A 21,194-nucleotide genomic window follows, 5' to 3' on the forward strand; every position below is an offset into this window, starting at 1 on the left:
ACAGTACAGCTAATCCAACCAAGCAAATGTATTGATGGCTCTGGCAATCCGTGTAAATGCTTCTGCTGAGACAAAAAGAATTTAGTGTAATTCCGTCATTACCCAGAAATTCTTAGAAATAAGTTTCTGACAGTAGTTTTTCTGAAGGGCTGGGTTTACATGCTTACTTAGGCTGTCAGCCTGTTTCTCCAGAGACCTACATTTGTCTGAACTGGCATCTTTCACTTTCTGATTCCTGGCAAATGTATTTTATTAAAGAATCTGTGGATGAGGAATTCTACTGAGGTGCAGTAAATCACCTTTTCAGGACATKTAGAAAAACACCTTTTCAAAGGAYRTAAACTGCAACAGCRCAGCAGCTTGTAGCCTTTTCAAGATGCCACGTGCTGGGCACAGTGGTGCCCAGCTAAATATCATAAAACTGAAAATACACAGTCCTACTTGGACTGGAAAAGCCCTTGCAGACCTGAGCATGTTGTTTGGCACTGAATCTCACTTGAATTTGTTTGTCCTTTCTCAGACATAGAAAAAACTTTTTATTACACTTCCCCATTCAGAAGATTATTACAAACAGCACTGCTGTAGTGTGTAGGACTCAGGCTGGCAGTGTTATTAGCTCTTGTTCCAAGCAGGGTTTATTACAGACATTTGAACATACAAATGAGTACATCCCATACAGACATTCATTGGATTGGTGCACTATGCACAATGTTCTGTGCACTCTTTGTTAAAAGAAATCAGGAAGATGTGACATCCAGCGTGTTACAAAAGGCACTTACCCACTTCACCTCTTACCCCCAAAGCACTGCAGCTTTCTTGACCAACCATTTCTGTCTAGTCCCGAGATGCCCTTCTGTCCTCTCTGTAATTTGCTTTCCTTTCTGTATAATTTTCTGGCTGAATTTCTATTATATTGTTAAAAAAGCTCTTGTTAATAATGCCTCTAGTCAATAAGTCTCCTCTACTTTGGTGACTAGATCAAAGACAAACCGTGAATGCTTTGGAAGAAAAAGTTATTTTGGAAATGGATGAGTGCATTTTGTAATAYGTTTTGTGTCACTGTTACAGAACACAGATATGCAGATGATAATAAAAAGCTTAAACAACAAAGTAAGTTCTTTTATGCAGTGCTGTAGCGAGTACAGTAGCTTGACCCTATGAGGATACATGTGAGAGTACATCAAGGCAAAATTGCTTTACAATGCCATCCAGTGATGATGCTTGYTCAGATGAGACCTCTGTGTTTTCAAAATAGCTTTGTTGCAAAATGAATTGCCTGAACTCTGAAGTTTCAGTAACCTGAAATGGATGTCAAAAGACATAACTTAAGGTTAACCCTTTGATGTCTATTACTCTGGYCCTAGAATTATGAGCCAGACACAGTTAAGGGCATAAAAAAGGGGTTATCTSTTTYAWTAAGGATCCTTAGGTGCACAATTTGTCAAGGTGGAAAATGCCRAAGATGCACACRACATRTGATATRTATAYAATTTTTATAGACTTTGCAAATCAGYGTATCTGGCAAAAATTCCCCAAGGAGAAGCTTAATAGATGAAATAATGTTCCYCCAGTTCTGGTTCTTTCTGGATTCCCCCCCTCAGATGAGGCTTGAACCCTGTTTACAAAAATATGTCTCRARGAGCTGGTTTCAACCTTGGTTTCTATGGAGAACTAAGATAGCAGAGGGGCTTCAGGCYCTCAGCTGGGAGGCTTTCAGAATGTTTTGTCTTTCTGCMTGGAAAAATACCGGAACTTAGTTACAACARTGGGCTATAAAAGCTACAAATATTTGTGCTAAAGATACAGAAAATATGAAAGGCATATATAGAAAAAGGAAAAAAATCAACATGACATCACCTTCCTCTGCTCATCATGAACTCAAGCTTTATTTTTTCCAATGTGAGGAACATTCTGTGAAAACTCTGCAGAGAGATGATTTTCCMTAAAATTAAGAAATACAGTCCTGTTGAAGACTAATGTACATCATTGCTTGGTTCTGCTTGGACCCCAAAATGTTTACCGTGGTTAGCCATGGCTAAGATTCAGCAGCACAAAGGATGACTCAAGTCCTAACAGTCTGATTTCCCTACACTTCCTCTGAAGGYAGACAAGGGAAGTGTCCTCTCCGGGACACTTCATGGAACCTAAATTCATCTTCTGCTCTGATCTCCCTCCAGAGAAATCTCTCTCCTCCTGTTTCCACTATTGAAGGGTCTAGGAGATATCATAGGGATTGTCCTGAAAGAGAAGTCCTTTAATACCTGCTTTCTCTAACCCTTTWAAAAAATTACATTTCTTACTCTTTCCAGACCAAATTAATCCATCCAAAACTATGAGGAAACTGGAAAATTTGCATGTATTAGAGCAGTTATTTATTTTTACAGTTACRAATTCAGGTGCTTAAGTCACTATCCAGTTCTGTCTAGGATGTGTGTAAATAACAAAGCCAAGCATTTTATATTTGAAAACAGGCCTCTTTTCAAGAAAAATTTTCAATATACAGTTGTTAGCAATTGTAATTATAGTTAAGAAAGAATAATGGAGTTCCATATAATTTTACAGTTGACAAAAAGGAGTTTATTTGATAGAAACTGATTGGTCAGCAGTGGTGCTSTGCTTCAGAGGCTCCTACTTTCCTCTCTTCAGCCTTAACAGTAACCATAGGACTGCTTTGTCTGTGGCTTGTGCTGTGTGGAATAATCATGGGAATGAATTACAGCTCATGTATCAGTACATGGTGAACAATCAGCAATTTTCCTACTCTGCCATCTCCCCCAGAAAAAGCTACCAGATCTTTCAAAAGTGTGCCATATGTCTGCAGTTGATCCTGCAGTCAGAGCAGTTGGTAGCAGTGGTGGTGCCCCAGCAAGAAGATAATAGGGAAACAGGGAGTCCAAAYAAAATGTGACTCCGTGCTGTTCCCATCCTGCTGAGCTCAGATGATTATATCCACGATCACAGCTCATCCCTTACTATGCCAGCGGTGCCACACCACAAACCACTTCTTCCTTTGCAGCCACAGTCTGGCATTATCACCCCTCAACAGCACACTTTTGCCAGGCTGTGTCAAGAAATGACCAAGGAAGCAGAGCAGCAGCTGAAAACCCTCCMGTGGTTAATATGCATTTAATGTGAGCTGCCAGTTGCATAATTTGAGTTGCTCATTGTTGCAGCTGGTGTAGGAWTGGGGCCTGCAAAGGGGTGACTTCAATAGAAGCCATAGCCAGAGTAAAATAAATATTTMTTTCAAATCTTTTTCACAGGATGTTCACTGTTCAAGTCGATGAAGACAAAGTCCAGACTCAGAGGTTGCCATCAGACCAGCCCATCTCTGTTAAGAGACTCTTTGTGGGGGGTACTACTRCTCAGTTTCAGACTGCACCTCTCAGAAACATACCACCATTTGAGGGCTGTATATGGAATCTTGTCATTAATGCCACGTAAGTCTCAATGAYGCTGACAAATGTCCAGTTAATGAGATCTGGTTAACGACCTTGTTTGCCAGAAGAAAGCTAATTGTTGTAATGAATCATACTAGCAGCAGATCCTAGAATATAATCTGTTTTCTTTATATGCTATTCCTTTTTTTGTCTACAATATATGCTTCATAGGCAATTAATGAGCTGTTTTACAGACAAGCCAATACTGTTTATCCATGAAATCTGAGAATTTCAATGGTAACACTGCTGTAAGGTGTGCACCAGCGATAGGTATTTACTATAACACTTTCTTTTAGGCAAGGTTGACTTCCAAGAGAAGTCAAAATTCTTCCAAGAGAAGTCAAGAAGTAGTTGCAGAACCACCATGGGAATCAATTTACTTTGTGGAAAGTGCAGTAATCTGGAAGGAACATTTAAGTAAAAGAAAAGACAATGAATAAAATAAAACCTCTATAGAAAGTTTCCATCTAAATCTTTCTTTYACATACCTGAAGTACCTAAATTAGGATTTTATCACTCCACATCAGAGTAAAGGACTTCTCTGCAATACCATTGAAGTTATGTAGGCCTGTAAAGTTTGCCAAAGAGGGTATCTGTCTCTCTGCACTGACTGGAGGAAGGAAAGCCAATGGTCATTATCAACTCTAGTTTAATGAGTTCTGTTCCTGTACCTACTTATACAGGATGGGATGAGTCCTGGCATTTATGTCCTGTGAAGTGAAATTACACAGTAGCATATAGCTGTTCTTTATAAGTGGGTGGTAAAAAGACAGAAAAAGTAAAAACAGACATCACTCTTGTTGTGTGTTCTCAGCCCCATGGACTTTGCCCAACCCGTGTCCTTTGAAAATGCCGATATTGGCCGATGTCCCAYGCTAGAACCTGAAGTTAGGCCACCTGAGGATGAAGATAAACCAACTCGTGCAACAGTTCTGGTCCAGCCTGAACCAGACACTAATGGGGAGAAAGAAAGGCCAAGAATTCCTCCTGCTTCTCCTCCTCCAACACCATCTCTATTGCCAGCACTTGTAAGTATAAATCACTTCAGTCAAGTAGAGTTTGAAAAGTTTCTTTTTCCAGACAAAATTGAAAGGCTATTCATCAAGAATAATGAAGCACTTTGCCACAAAAATAGTAACAATTCAGCATGATACTGTAAAGGAACACCTTGTTGCAGGTCAGTAAAACCTGTGGATAATGGAAAAGTGGTTGATGTTGTTTGTTTGGATTATCACAACAGTAACTTAAAGAATGGTATAGCTTTAGAATTCTCTTTGGCATGCGTGCTTAGCTGTAATCCCTTGCACTTCAGGGTGTAAGCCAAGCAATATCTGCTTGGGATTGGAAGGGAAATCTTCCCACAGGAAATCCATTTCATTATGATGTTTCTTGTGCTGTTCTCAGATGTGCATGATAACAGCCATGTCAGTGACAGGATGAAGAAAAAGATAAACCAGGAGGTCTATTTGATACAGCAATTCCCCCATTGCTATTTCATAACTTTAGTCGGGAGAATTACAAAATGAAACTCCAGTCACTGCTAAATTGAGCACAACTCCCAGAAATKAACCACTAGATAGTGGCAAGCAGTCTTATACAGCAAAATTTAGGGAAGAAACTTCTTCTCTCACTCTCTCAAGTGTAGTAGTTTTATAAGTTGATGCAACATTTTTTTGTTCACAAACCATGTTTACCTATCTGAATATTAAAATGTATAATACATACTCTAAAAGATATTATTGAGGGGAAAATTATTTGCATTTTGGTAGACCTGAATACAAACCCTCAGGTTTATGCAGGCTGTAGTTCAGTATCAGAGAGCTTTCAAAACTGTGTGAAAAGCCTGCACATTCCCCAGTTAGGAGCCTATTTGCATTACTGGAATTTACACTTCAATAAAACAGTTTGAGAAGTTAAGAGCTGTAATTACATTTGAGATACATGACCGTCTTTGTTGGCCAGGTATATATGGCACAGTTTTATCTAGAAGGACTTGTCAGGCACTACTGAAATCTCCAAACCACATGGAAATGGGAGCCTTGGGTTCGAGACAGGCAAGCTCCATCTCAGTTATTACTGTGTCCCAAGCCCCACAATTTAAATATCGGCCTCGCAGTGCTCTGGGGCAGCGGCTGTGATTCGTTCCCACAAGGTGGAGTAGTTGCAGCACAAGGGCTCCAGTGCAGCTTTTCTGTTTGGAGTTCAACGCAAATTTGCAGTGCAGTAAGGCTGCAACAGAAAGGTAAGGAGCCTGACAACAAAAGATAAAAAGGATTATCTGGTGTAATGCTCTGTGTTGTGAAGGAATTTAGTCATAGTATCCCTTGACCAAGCCTTATAAACAAAACAGAAAAAAACCACAGTGGAGCATGAAAGAGCAAGTGAACACTTTCTAAGACTATAAACACTAACTTTAAAAATAGCAAAATTGAGAGGAAGAGATCTCCTTATTAATATCAGAAACTAGTCCCATTGTAACTAGGTAGTTTTGTATATTGCATATCCAGAGCAGTAATAATTGAAAACAGGAATTAAAAATAAAAATCTAAAATAAAAATAAAAATCTAAAAATCTAAAACACCACTACTCCACTTCTCTTTTGGAAATAATGAAACTGTTTTCATATACTGAAGACTATTATAGTGTATTTTAGTATGCTGGAAACTATTTTAAATAAGGCAAACTTTTGGATAGCTGTTGCATTTCATATTAGTCAGTTCTTCGAAGTATTTTTCAGGTGACTGTTGCACTAAAGTAACTACAGTCTGGTAATGAGGTAGCACTCATGAGATGGCACTCATACAACAGTAAATTATACAGAATCTCACTGTAGAAGGACTGTATACGGAAAATGTGCAGCAGAATAAAGTTTTTTCACATACGAGGCTTAAATAAGGTTTGTATTCTATTTAAGTTCTTTTTGGACCTTTTTTATCTACATGTGTCCATCTGCATGTAAAAGGGGAGGGCAGTTAACTCCAAATGAGAAAAATGGGGAGATACTACCCTGTACTAAACACAAGACAAGATCCAGAAGTAGGAGATTTGGGGAATACACCAGCCAGCAGTTAGCTTTTTCTTGCTAGGAATGCCAGAATGTTTCTGAGCCCTGGGTAACTGCTGCTTCTGCCTCACGTTATTCCCGGCCCCTCAGGGTTCGCTTGCCGCTGAAACGAAGAGTGCCCGCTTTACTCCTGCTTTTGACTCCACGACGGTATCTTTGCTTTTGATGCACACATTTCTGCATTGTGTTATTAACAGTGTTCAGTGACCTGTGGGCAWTGCTTCAGTGCTCCCTTTCCCTACTAATTGCTTTCTTTGTAATTACTAACACAGCAAGTGAGAATATGGAAAATGTGTGACAATCCACCGGTGGCCTTTTCTGTTCTTCATTTCCACTGCCGTGTACACTGAGCTTCTTGACCTACCAGTCAAGTCCCTGACATTTTACCAGACTGATGTAAAGAGCAGCTGTAGAGTTCAGGCTCCCATGTAATATGGGAGATTATTAAAGCAGCCAGGGCACATTAAGGCCACTGCTCAAAAAACAAAGCTGACATATTTTAATACAGGCTGATGATCCATGCTTAGTGCACAGTCTTGTGAAGGCTGCAAAGCTGGCCGTCCTTAGATAAAACAAAAGTGAATAAAATATGTAAGATTTTTAAACACACGMTATTGAATTTTTTTTTCCTTTTGCTGGCTTTTCCATATCGGCCTAAAGAATGCTTACTATTGTAAGTAGTTAGTAAATAATCAGTGTATGCTATGATTCCAACCGCCATGGTGTGTTGGCCAGTCCTTGCCCTTTCTTAAAATAATCCTGCTGGAATGAAATAAAACTGCAGTGTTTGCTGATGCYGGGGAGCAACTTGTGTCAGGGTCAGACCCTTTACTAACATACCCCAGCCTAGGATTTAATTTACTGTCAAAATATCTCCTTTTACCTTGAAAAATGTAARAGTGTGCCAGACAGAAGCATGTGAATGTATTTTCCATTTTTTTCCAGTACCAGTTGTTCCCTGTCTTCAAATTTTAGCAAGCTCTAATGTTACCAAAGGTATTATATGCATAATATTGTTATTAACATAGTTGCTAAACTTCTAGATAAGCATGTAAATCTTAAAATAACTCAAAAYTTCACCCTGTATTATGGGAATATATTTTTTTTCCTTTTTGATGATCACTGGAAGACTGGTATCATGCATTCATAACCTTGCTTGGTCCTAGTGAATTTTCATTTCTTCTCTCCATTGCACATTGATGTATCAATTGTTCTTGTCATAATTGCATGGTGTTCTATTCTGTCATATTCAAACCAGAGCATTCATTATGGAAAAATGTATTTTTGAAGTGGTCTATTCTGTTAGGAAGATTTTTGTGACGTGTGAAAGCAAAAAATATAACATTACTGACAAACTCAGTGAGAGGGAAAAGGTATTTCCTTTTTGCAGTTGAAATCTCAGTGCTTAAGCCATTCACAACATTTTCAAAATGTTTCAGAGAAAGAACTCTGTCAGCAAGGCACCACACCTTGTGCGTTGCAGGTCCCTGCTGAGTCAGGTCTTAAATAAGAGACTGTCACCAATCCAAAATTACAGCAGCCATAGTGCTTAAAAACAGAGCTTGCAGCTATCAAAGTTTGTTTCTTTCCCAGCGGTATTGTCTGATATTGTGTTGWGTTAGATCCTTTGAGCAGTTTCTTCACAATACTCTCAGTGGGAGGCAAAAGCCAGACATGAGTAGACGCTGGTAATTACCRTGGTCTCGCATTGCCCCAGGCACCCCCTGTACAAGAGCTTTAGGACCAGAGATTAAAAGACCTGCTGAAATTAAAAGGAGAAGATTATAGTGGATGGAAGATATTTTACCTTGCATTGTTGCACCACTTCAAGATTAATAGAAGTGGAACGACAGGGAGGGGTTTCTGTCTTTGCCGCCTGGGTGATGTCTCTGCATCAGACAGCTGGGGGAGTTCAACAGTTGTTGCGTCTGTCCATCAGTTATTCGAATTCCCTGATCGTTTGTGGGGGGCTTTCAACAGCACCGGGGGAAACAACAGCACATTAGGCAGAGAATACAATTGTAAAACAATATAAAGAAGTAAAATGAAGARCTCATTGACAGCTGCAGGATCTGAAATTACTTTTAACTCATTATTTTTAAGGTGACTAGCTTTCAAGTTGACAACAAAGCATCTCTTTAAAACTTAAATCTTGCTTCRTTTCTGTAAGAGGGCATACTACTGTGTAGAACTCAGTTATGTGTGCTAAGAGTACACTGAGCTGCCTGGAAATCACTTAAGACTCTAGTAAATGTCCACTGGTGAAAGCATGAAAGCAGCAATGTTCATATATTACTTTTATTTGCTTTTACAGCCAGCTTAATGAGCTCTGCTTTTACACCAAGTTCCTGTCRTACTGGTTTATTACTTTAGCTGGTGTGATGAGACATCAGCACACTGGAAAATTGTAGGGCCCGTCTCTAGACTAGGTGCAATATTCTCAGTCCTGAGCAGTTGGAAGACTCCCAGCATATCCACAGCTGAGACAGATACAAAATATGAAGTTTGTATAATTGCTGTATATTTTGCAGGATTCCTGTGCTGCTGACACAGAACCATCAATTTTAGAAGGTGGCAAGCAGTTTGGTCTTTCAAGGAACAGCCACATTGCAGTTGCATTTGATGACACCAAAGTGAAGAACAGGTWTGTTCGTTCCAGCAGTGAGTTTTGATGGAATAATGTCACAATAAAATGTCCCTCCTGATTCTCTCAAAGGCTATGACATATCTCCCAAAACTATGGACATAATCTGAAAAAGATCACATCCCATGACTAATTAATTTTATTAAGCAAATCTAAAAAGGCATTAAAGTATGAAATCTAGGCAATGAATTGCCCACCTAAGTAGCTCTCACAAAAACAGTTTATCTCTCTGTTTGTAAAGGTTTGGGCACACACAGATCCCAGCCTGACTTGCAAAAGATCATACAGAATAATGGCACCAGGTTGTGCAGCTGAGTTCATAGATTGCTTTTTCAAAAGAAAGTTTTTTTTGTTCAGTAACTTGGTAATTTCTTCTAATAAGCAAAACTCTTTCCCCCTTTCTTCCAATAGCTAAGATCGAGCTTGCACAATAAACAGGAAAAATGACATTGCCACCCCAAAGTATAACAACATATACATATAGGCGTTGCCATGCAAAGGAATTCTATTAATTTCTTTTATGAATGTTTATAAAAATGCAGCTTTTTAATGGATTTGTGAAGCAACAACTTGTTTGTTGTTCATTTTTGCTCTGAAGGCACATGGTTATAAACAATGTGCCATGTCACACCACGAAGCAATTTTGCTGCTTATCATTTCCTAATCTATCTTAGCCTCACACTCATTTGTCCCTATAAAGATGTTGCACCCCATATTTCCACATACGCTAATTTTGGAAAACTGCAAGTGATCCTGGACTGATCATTTCCATGCAATGATTTTTCACATTTATATTATCAGTTGCTTTCAGGTACTGACTTTGCAGCTCAGCTTGAGCAGGGTTAGTGATGTGTTGCCAGTATTTCAGCATGAGAGAATCTAAATAATTTCTTCACAGGCTCTTTGCTGTAGAGGAGGTTTTTCAGCATTACCATTCTGTCCAAAGGGTCAGCAGGTTTGCTCAGACACAGCCTCATTTTCTCCTGGGAGAAATCAGGATAAGTGTTTTATATCCTCAYTGTAAACTCTTCTCTCTGCATCTTWAAAAGTTTTGMATCCTGTCTTCAGGCAATACAACTCATTAGAAAGTCAGCATTTGCCAGCTGTCACTACAGCTCTCTCCTCTTTGTGAGCATTATGTGTGTGGATGATGGATAATGCTGCTGGAATTTTACAAGTGCTGGGGTTTTCTRGCTGCTACAGCTGCAGCTGAGAATTATATCTTGAAATTCTGTGCCAAGATTGTAGGTTTGTATCTCCACAGCAAAGGAGCTAATGAATGCTCACTTGCCAGGGATCAGATAGGTGTGAAATGCAATTTGCATRTAASCAAATTATTTTTCTTGAACTCTAAYGGACAGGTAAAATTGGCTRCTRACTRTATAAATTTTTTTTAGCAAAACACAAAAATGTAAAGCAGATGAATTTGTCTAGTGTCTGACTCCAGTTTTCTTTTCCTTTGTTACTGTTTCCTGTGTGTTTGATTTCTAGGCTGACAATTGAATTTGAAGTCCGAACAACAGCTGATTCTGGCTTGCTGTTTTATATGGCCCGCATCAACCACGCTGACTTTGCTACAGTTCAGATAAAGAACGGTCTGCCTTACTTCAGCTATGATCTGGGGAGTGGAAACACCAGCACAATGATTTCCAACAAAATAAATGATGGCCAGTGGCACCAGGTATAATAGTCTCAATGCTAAATTATTCTTTGTAACRCTAATGGTGAGCTTTGTTTTGCCTTGAGATATTTGTAAAATGTAGAGTACAGAAGCCCAACTTTACAACCAGGATTTTCTGGGGAAAATAAAATCATCTAGCAAACTTTGTGTCAGATGCATTGGTACACAGGAATTTATTCTTCAGTAAGCACATATTTTTGAACATATTTAAAATATGTCCCACATATAGTAAAGAACAGCAGAAAATGTTCCTTCMTGCTTAATAGGGCTCATGTGAATATCGGCTCAGGATGATGGAATACATCATTAAAACCAGTTSTTTCTACATTAATAATATCATTGTTGAGCCAGAGTGCGAAGAACAAAGGAAAAAAAAACTAGTTATTTGTAAGTAAACCTACCCTGGATTATTAATTCAGTAGAGAATAAATATGATATTYGTGGATGTATTTGGCAGCRCTTTCTGTGACTTTATGAGAGGGARCATTATATGCAATGCCTGTGGCATTAGGATGCTAAGAGAAGGAATACTATCACAGCCATGAAATATATTATTTGCTGGGCCAAGGGCAACAGGCACACAGTGTATTCATCAGGTGACATTCTGGAAGGCACCATTAAAGACAGAGAAAACAARGATACATATAACTATGTGTTGAATTTATATCCTGTAAGTTACATTGAATTTTAAAAGTACAGATATTTAGAAATTCAGCATCCACATCTCATACCCAAATGAGAAAAAAAAATCTAATTGCATTTTCTCTTACACTTTAATTGCCTCATTCCCACTCTGTTCAGGAATTTTATTTTCATGAGATTTTTAGTCATGAACTTTTTGATGATAGCAACTGCTCTACACTAAGGTATTTCATAAGGGGAAAAATACGAAGTTGTAGTAATCATTTATCTCTTTCATATGATGCCTAGGAGCACTGGCAGCAGACCAAGGCCCCTTTCTGCTGTTCTCTCTGTACATACAGAAATGATCCTTTTGCTTCTTTAGCYATTTCCTCTTTATTCTAAGAGAACTAAATGGAGCATATATTTCTTAATGGACAATTGTGCTCTTTGGGCATGCAGCACAAGAGAAAGCCCCTTGTTGTAGATCCTGTTTCTGTAGGGGAGAATGGAGACAAAGTCACAGTTCCCAAAAAGCACAAAAAAAATTTGAGAAGGGGGAGGAGGGAAAGCTATATTTTTTAGGAAATGCCACAGTCTTTGTTTCTGAGAAAGCAGGGCCTTCTCCTTAAAATAACCCTTTTAGCGACAACCTTTTCTGCACATGGAATGATTTAGGTTAAAACACTTCCATCAGGCTTACAGAAGTCACTTGGTGCTTTTGCTATCCTGGTATTTATTTAGTTGTTCTGTAAGAATGTCTGTTCCCAGGTCCTGCCTCACTCACCTAATCTTCCTTCTGCCCAAGGTGTAGTTGTCCATCTCCAATTTACAGTTGCCTGTAACCACCAAGTTCAGCACCTCACCTTCAGGCCACCCTTGTCAGTGTTGTCATTCCTACTGCATGACAGATAAGCTGTCACACTGGAGCAGAAGCAGCCGTGCTAAAGAAAAGCCAAAAAATGCTGTTTGTCTCTCTTTGATAGTCTGGTGAGCCAACTACTGTGCTGTTTAGAAATCTGCTAACATGCATGATGCATTTTACATTTATGCCCCTTTTTATTCCAGACCATTACTTTTACTGATTTGTAGAGATTTCAGTATACACCTTTGGAAAGACATTGGCCTAGAATTTCCTCAGCTCTCCAGCAACTGCACTCACTCCATGAGATTCACAGCCCATTTGTCTGAACAGAARCCACAATACCAACAGAACATAGTTGGTATTATATTTACTCCATCATGAACTATCATCTGAGGCATGTCCAAGCTAGTGGAATCATAAACTCAATATTGTCTGCAAACATGTGCTGCTATAAAGATTTGCAAACCGGTGCCATAACATTCAGCATTTATTCTGAAGTACTTATCTATTCTCAGTACTTAAAATTACTGTCTGATTCCAGGAAAAAAAAAATACTGTGCTGTGTATATTATAACAATGAAGCATTTTAAARGCATCTCAAGTCTTTTCAGTATTTCTAATAAATAATAGCCATGGTGCTTTCTGACCCAGATGCAATTAAAAGACAGTCAGATGTTGGCACAAAACCTGGCTCAGGAGCTTTGTTCTGTAAATTTTATCCATATGGTACTTCTGTAACCACTCCTACTATTTTCTCATGTATTGTTCTATATTTTGGACTGWAAGATTAGTTACAATCTGGAAATGCTTGGTTGTCAGAAAGCTGTCTATAATTGTATTGCATTTTTCTGTCTTTCCAGATAAAAGTAATGCGAGTGAAGCAAGAAGGAAACCTCATAGTAGATGGTGTTTCAAACAGGACTGTGAGCCCCAAGAAGGCCGATATATTGGATGTTGTAGGAATGCTCTATGTGGGAGGATTGCCCATTAACTACACAACCAGGAGAATTGGTCCAGTAAGCAACTTTGTTTAAGTTATCTTATACTCCTTAAGTATGACTTGATTGGTACCAGTGTTTTCCCAGTTGTTTTTTTCCTTGCTTTTCCCTCAAACTGCTCAAGAATATGGATAAAATGGACCTTAGTGGTACACAACATTCTTTCAAAAAAAAAAAAAAAAAAAAAAAAAAAAAAAAAAAAAAAAAAAACCCACAACAGTAATAGTAGTTATTTACTGTTTGGAAAAGCAGAAAGTCAGAAAGTTGCAAAGACTTGAATCCACTTGGATAACTGCACAGCTAGAGTATAGGTTCCTGGGTACCTCTTGGCTGTAATTAATGTAGCAGCAAATGCTAATAAAGAGTGAAAGAATCTCCTACAAGGARCAGCAGAAGCCAAAATTACCCTGGAAAAAGTACCAGTTCTGCTTACTGTAATAATCAGTTTTGTGTTGCTGTTACTAAAAGAGGAGAGAGTGTTTTTGAAAGAAGGCCATGAAAATTCTGTTGTGCTCTTGCTGTTTCCAAATTACATGTTCCAGATTATCACTGTTTGGTTCAAATGCCCRGCTTCCGTGCATACATGGAAGATGGCAAACAGAGAGCCCAGAGAAATAAACATAATTTTGACCTAAATTTTGTGCAGTTAACTACGAACACTGTATTCTTTCACCCAGGCCATTTACTGTCTCTGCACAACTCCATGCCAGTCACCTCACTGATGCCCTTCCAACCTCCCAAGATACACCAGTACCACAATGGGAGAAAAAACCCTTCTGTGCTTTCTTTTGCTCTCTGTGCAGAAGGKTCTTTCAAAGCAGAAGCCAGAGCTTGAGTGAATTTATTACATTATATATATTTTATATATGTTTGCTACAATTATAATTGTAGCAAACAACATATCAGACATCTAGTGCAGCACAATTCAGATACACAAAACGATGGAATGGCAGTAGGAGCTCTGTCTGGGTTCATCCTGGGCAGCAGCAGAGAATCTATGAAGAGGAGGCAAGACACAAATGTGGGAAGGAAACAAAACAGACTCCCAAAAAAGCTGCACATGAATAAATACCACTGTACCAAGATGTTTATGGAATGGAAAATACCAGTGTGGATAGGCAAGAGTCCTCTTCTTCAGGAGGACAAAATAAATACAGAAAAGGAATTCTAGATCCTGCTTAAGTCCCTGTATTGACTCATAGATAAGGAATGAAGGGGATGAGTAARCACCCTACATCTGAGAGATGTATTCCATAAAGAAAACTGACCTGTAAGATGATATTTCTTAGTAAATAATAGATTGTGCAGAAAGCCCAAATTGAGGCAAATCTACTGATCATTTGGATTTACCAAACCAAATCTGAGGYACTGAAAAGTGAAAGCAATACTTAACTGTCCACAACATATAATTCCTAGTAGTATTAAATTATACTCTCTGAAATATCTGCAATTTACAAATACTAATCTAAGGAGAAAGATGACACTAAGTCCTTACCTATTGTTATTTGTCAGAGGTAATGGAAGGAACTCATGMAGATAAATGGCTCAGTCTGGCAATGAGAGTCATGTCAGGTCCTGACAATCTTATGTGCTTTGGGATTTAAATGAAGCTGTGACTTCAAATATTGTGTGAAAACCAGTGCTTGCTTTCCAGTCCCTCTCAGTGAAATACACCRTGATGTCAGACAGTCTTGTGTTGTACCTTCATGTGAAGGCTCTGAAGCAAACTCAGTTAAAAGGAGGTGTTACCTTAGTTAGGACTTTCTTCAAAATACACATTTGCCTTTTAGACAGTAATCCATTATGTAACCATAGGTGGGTTGGCTTCCTTTTCAGCGTAGAAGACTGATACCCACTTCTTTAGCTTCAGCAGATGTCACATTTTAAGCACTCAAAACTCTGCTTTCATCAAAAGAGGTCATATTACCTGTTACCATGCTAAAGTATAACTGGATTTGCTTTTCCATAGGGAAAAGAAAATTGTAAACTTAGGGAATGTTATCAAATTGTCTACAAATCTTGCATTTCTGTGGTTTATTCTTGCTGTGACAATTTGGGGGTTTTTCTGACATTCCTCTATTTTGATAACAAAATTTGTTGATCTGGAGATGACTTTCACTTAGAAATTACAGAAAGGTCTATTTATGAAGAATGACAGAAAGCATTGTTCAGCTCAGAACTGAATTTATTCACTGATACTGCTCAAGTTCTCATGCAAATACTGTACAGGTGTATTTAGCTGTAATAAGCTATATAATTTCACAATACATACAGTTTTGATTTGCAAGAAAATAAATTATTGGAAATTCTTTCCAATTACGAGTTGGCATATTGCTAGAGGAGGTAGTGTGCAGAGTCAAGTCTTCTCTCTGCAGGTGTGCCTTTTTCCTTTTTGTATTTGTGCATATTTCTAGGCTGGATTTTATACACTGATGTTTATTTTCCTCCTTTCTACTGCACTGCTTATGAAAATATCTTCTTTTTCTTCCTCGAAGTACATGTTCTATCATTTTCCTCTCTCCCAGTGGTATCAGGGATAGATTTTCATAACTCTTTAAGTCAAAGATCAAAGCCTCTCTCTGAATCTGAGAACCAAAATGCAGCTTTGCAGACCTTGGAGGGGAAAAGGGAGGGAGAACTCTGGAGGAGATGCCAGTGGCTTTCAGAGGTCCCACTGGGATGTCCTGGTCACATGCAGGTGCCCCCTGCCCCAGGCAGGATYGTGGGTGCTTACACAACTGTTCTAAGTGTGCCCCTCTAAGAGCCCTGTGGGGGTCACAGTCGTGTGTGCCAAACTGAGCTGCAGTTTGCTAACCTGCACAGGAGCTTCAGCCTCCACAGCACATCCCCCCCTCAGCACATTCCCCACCTCCACGTCCCTCTCTGGCCACCTGAGTGGCCCTGATCACTGCAGGCATCAGACTATGTGCAGTCACCAACCTTTACAGAGGCTTTATTCATTTTAGTAGCAATGTTTCCTGCATTACCTCTGTCTTACCATGCAACATTAGGCCCAGAGTAAAGTGATTAAAGGGAGAAAAAAAGAAAACCCACCTAGTAAAATTTCCAGCAGCCCAGAGAACTATATCCACTATCTTCATCTGCTTGCAAAGCCCATAACCTAGTCAATTAAAAAGGCAAAGTATAGGCCATTAAATTCCTGCATTGCTGATGTAATTTGCTATGTTTCATTATGCGGTGTATTATTTTATGTCTTCTCCATTAAGCCGAATAGATGTGACTCAGATCACATCCCTGAAAAGTAATGTAATTCATCCTCAGTATGACTAAGAGTAGATTCCAATTACAATCAGRTATTAAGGATTAGCCATGTAAAATTCAAGTTTTATTCAGCTCCATAAATCCAGCAGAGAAGCAGAGGAAAAGCATTAGTTGATTGCATACTTTAGGCTTGCTTCTCATAGTTTTACATTCTGTTTGAAATATTGACTGCAGGTCCTTCATAGCATTGATGGCTGCATCAGAAATTTTAAAATGACAGAATCACCTGTTGACCTGGATAATCCAACTTCCAGCTTCAACGTTGGGAAATGCTTTGTCACTGCACAGAAGGGAACATACTTCGATGGAACAGGCTTTGCCAAAACAGGTAATGAACAATTCTGGTGATAGTCAAAGAACAGAGAAAGAGGAGATTCTGCTTTCAAAAGCTCCTGTTGGCTGGAGGCAAATTGGGACCAATCCTTGAATCTCTCACTGATCATTTTTAGTTGTCTCACCTAAGGAGAGACTGTATGACTTCCTGGCAAGCTCTTGCACTAAGCACAATTGCCATAAAAGTTATTTACATGGTTTCACATGAAATGGAGTGCACTAACAATGCTGAGTTAGTTATTTTGCCTTTATCTCAGCATACTTTGAGTGATGATGATTATTAGAAATAATGTATTAGGTACWTATCTTCATTTTATTGTGCTTCCCCTTTTCTCTCCAAGTCGGTGCATACAGAGTGGGAACAGACCTGCTTGTGGAATTTGAATTCCGTACAACACGAATGAACGGTGTTCTCCTAGGGGTCAGCAGCCAGAAAATGGATGGGCTTGGCATCGAATTAGYAGGTGGAAAAGTAAGTAACAAAGCAGTTTTGTCTCTTCATAAAGACTGGTTTCAGACAGCACAGGTAGTTTAAATGCAAGGTTACTACCCCAATCTCAAGGTTTTTGGAACAATGTCAGAACTCTTGAAGGAGAGCTACACTTACAACTTTCCATACATCTGGATGCTCTTAGACTTTTAAAAGATTCTTTAAAAGATTCTGTAACACTTGAGTCTCCTGAAACTGCAGGAGTCTTAAATTAGTGACCGTAGAAGAAGAGGAGAGGCTTTGTCATTAATAATACTAGTTTCTGTTGTGGATATCTTTTCATTCAGTCTGGAAAACCAGTCATTATTCAGTCACTGTARAGGTTTTGAAAGGGTGTAAAACACCATAAAACTAAGAATGAAAAAAGTGGGAAAATGGCAACTTAGAAAGCAATTTTGCATATTTCTAGTTGTGTTTAGCTCAGTGATAGAAGTCAGATCCCAGAGGGGCAGCAGTCCACATAAAGTCTAGTATCAAATCAGTGCTTTGGTGTGTACAGCCAAACCATGTTGACTTCAAACAAACCAAAAGAACTGTAGAACTGTTTTGAAAACTCTCTGACTTCTATGCCATGCTTTTCAGGTGCTGTTTCACGTTGACAATGGTGCAGGCCGATTCTCTGCTGTCTATGAGCCTGACRCACCAGGCAGCCTGTGTGACGGACAGTGGCACCAGGTTCTTGCAAACAAGATCAAACACCGCTTGGAGCTGACTGTGGATGGCAAACAGGTGGAGACTGAGAGCCCGAGCAGGGCCTCGACCTCGGCGGACACCAACGACCCTCTCTTTGTTGGAGGCTACCCTGGTGAGCGTGCAATGCACAAATTGTGCTTTACCTATGCTCCAGTAGCACTGCCTTGGTAATGGCTGAAGTGTAGTTAGGACTGGTGTGCTAAAAATGATGGATAAGACAGACCAAGTTTGTATCAGTTGGCATGGATGCTCATTTCTGCATTCAGATGCATTTCAGAACAAGGAGTTCTGCAACAAGAGACGTTCACAGATACCCCTGCCCCATTTCAAATTTAAGCACTGTTACAGAGCATCAGACAGACTTTGTGCCTTCTGCTGCTCACACACACACACCCTCCCTCTTAAAACTTTCTGTTTAGTAAGAGCACAATAGTTATGTTGTGGTAGTAACAGCATTTGGCATATTTAAATTTAACTCAAGAATAGCAAAGAACATATATATGCCCTTGAGGGGGCAGTGCACAGTGTGTTTAAATCAGCCTGTAAAACCTGAGGAACTGAGGAATATGAACAACAGCTTGCACAGAGCCGTAAGAAGACACCATCTGATTAATTCCTTTGCTTGTGGTCTGCTGGGTTTCAAAGGGAAAAAAAAACATAATCTACATTTGCTAATCAGTATTCTGGAAGCCCTCAAGAGAACTTGCTTTATGCAGAGTTAATTGAACAGTATCGAGAATGGGCTGAGCTCTGTAGCTGGCTTCATCTCCCACTAAGCTGATAATGAATTCTAGTGTTCATCTCTTCATAGACAGTCAATAAGTATTYTAACAACAGTTTACTTTCTGMAAATACAGTTAATATTTTTGCAAAKTACCAWTTTTRTTGCATTTATAATAAATTTTCCCTCTAGCTTGAAAACTAAAAAGCAAAGTGTGTTTGCAGTATGTGTCTGCTCTAGTGCATACTGAGGTCCATGGCAAGACACCTCTGCATTAGTTAATTCCCAAATTTTCTGGAAGTTGTTTTTTCYCCCATTCTAATGTCGGATACAATGCATCCAAAAAGCCTCTCTCCCAAGCTTTGGAACACTTTAAAACATTGTCCTTTGTATGGAGATATGAGAGTTGTGCTTCAGTCACAATGACTACTGATAAAGACCAACAACTTTGTGCCAGAAGGAAGACGGCTTTGTGGCAGCCTTTTTATAACAAAACAAGATTTTAGCATATGAGCCAGCACTGAAAGAACACTGCAGATGGAGTTACTGTCTCRTTCTGGACTGGGTATCAAGAGGAGAGGCACAAATCGCACTAACACTGCAATCTGTACAGAGCAAGCCTACACTTACAACAGGTTGAAGTGACATTCATGAGTTCAGCCACATGGAAAGTTATGAAGTTATTTAATAAACCTACTGCACGTGTAAACACTTCACTCTTCTTTTGCTGTCTAGTCTAGCTCATCCACAATTTGTTTTAGCATTGTCTAGATRTTGAGAATATATTGAGAATATTTGAAATAAAGTATTAAGCGTTTTGTAAAATTAGTATTTGTATTTTCCAGTCTTCTTGAAGGTTCTCATGGCTACATAAACAGTGCAAAASAGTTGTAAACCAGCTAGAATTAGCTGATGGAGAGTTTTCTGTGTAGAGAAAATTTTCACCACCATAGTGTGGACAAGAATTCCTGGGTACCCATAAAAGATAACATTCATCTCCTGGTATCACTCTTCCCTGTGCAAGGAGAGACAGATGGATTCAGCCACCTTATCCTCTGTGAAACAGAATAATGCTATGGCCAGACGTTCTCCACAAGTGTTAAGTTACTTCTGCAACTCTTACTTTATCAATCACATAGATTTGTATCATAGTGCACCCCTGTAGCCACTTTTTCACTTGGAAGAACACTGAGAAATGAGCTGAGCCATGAATTTCAAGCAGTTGAGAGAAGTATTTCCAGCTTCCCAGTCAAACCACCCTCACTTCCATCCCCTCCTTCATTAGTGGAAGAGATTAGCCAGTAAACCCCTGGCTTTGCTATCAGCAAGGGGAAAAAAACCACTTTAAAAAAATGAATACTTAAAAACTGCCAAAACCAGTCTGTAAATGACTTCTGAAATCCATCCTGAGGAACTGGCTTTCGTGTGATGTTAGAGCAGAGAATTGGAACCATTTTGGCCTTCTTTTTCCCTCTGTTTTTCTGTGGATAAATAGCTTGAGACATTGAATATCTGCAGAGCAGCAAGTATGCATCGTATGTACACCGTTTGTAGGTAGCACGCTTCATATATGAGTTACAGTGGCAGTTTATATGTGCTCAGATTCTGCCACTGTCAGAGTAGCATGGAAAAAGAAAAGAAGTCTGGATTGTTATCTGACATAAGCATTCATCATATTTACTCATAATGTTTGTAATTTTTTAATAATGAATATTTGCAGCAGATAAAACATCCGTATATTGCTGGGGACATCTGTTCCCGTGCAGGACTCTCAAAGAACAAAATCGAGTATCAACTCAAAGTAACATAATTCCTTTTTCATTTTTTTCCCTCCTTCAGATGGTGTGACCCAGTTTGGGCTGACGACTAATATCCGTTTCAAAGGATGTATTCGATCTCTGAAGCTCACCAAGGGTACTGCAAAACCTCAAGAGATCAACTTTAGCAAAGCTTTGGAGCTGAAGGGTGTCCAACCACTGTCRTGCCCTGCAGACTAAATGTCATTCAGCCATTATGGGGCTGTTTATATAAACACCTCAGATTTAAAAAAAAATCTATATCTACATTGCATTCATAATAAAATGTCTTTATGCAAATATTTGAGTCGTGTTTGTGTTATATTCCAATGGCTATTTCAGTGTGCCTCCCAGGAATGCATGAACTGATCCCTTCCCTCCATCCCCTTCATTTAGGGAGTAGAACAGTTATTTTTATCTGTCTCTTTCGTTATAGCTTGAAATGGAAATGTTTCATCATTCTTATGATGAGTGAGACCACATATTTTGCAGAGTGTTCCTGTTTCGTGGAACACAGAATTACAGAATATCTCAAGTTGGAAGGGAACCATAAAGATCATTCAATC

The 21,194-nt window shown here is 39.1% G+C and overlaps 1 protein-coding gene across 1 annotated transcript in view; it reads left to right on the plus strand.

Annotated features, from left to right (window-relative positions):
• The window catches only part of LAMA2 (laminin subunit alpha 2), a gene marked incomplete at its 5' end in the record, with an annotated part of 156,271 nt that extends 135,340 nt beyond the window's left edge, over positions 1-20,931 (plus strand). Inside the window, 9 exons of the mRNA XM_057364457.1 lie at positions 3,264-3,440; positions 4,255-4,468; positions 9,036-9,148; positions 10,640-10,829; positions 13,176-13,331; positions 16,770-16,923; positions 17,270-17,400; positions 18,001-18,223; positions 20,672-20,931. Of these exons, the coding sequence (XP_057220440.1) occupies positions 3,264-3,440; positions 4,255-4,468; positions 9,036-9,148; positions 10,640-10,829; positions 13,176-13,331; positions 16,770-16,923; positions 17,270-17,400; positions 18,001-18,223; positions 20,672-20,829 (1,516 nt within the window). The remainder of the gene's footprint in view (positions 1-3,263; positions 3,441-4,254; positions 4,469-9,035; positions 9,149-10,639; positions 10,830-13,175; positions 13,332-16,769; positions 16,924-17,269; positions 17,401-18,000; positions 18,224-20,671) is intronic.
• Between the last annotated feature and the right edge of the window lie 263 nt (positions 20,932-21,194).

Source organism: Malurus melanocephalus, unplaced genomic scaffold, assembly GCF_030028575.1.
Source record: "Malurus melanocephalus ecotype Western Australia unplaced genomic scaffold, MMel_1.1 scaffold_38, whole genome shotgun sequence".
Taxonomy (NCBI): Eukaryota; Metazoa; Chordata; class Aves; order Passeriformes; family Maluridae; genus Malurus; species Malurus melanocephalus.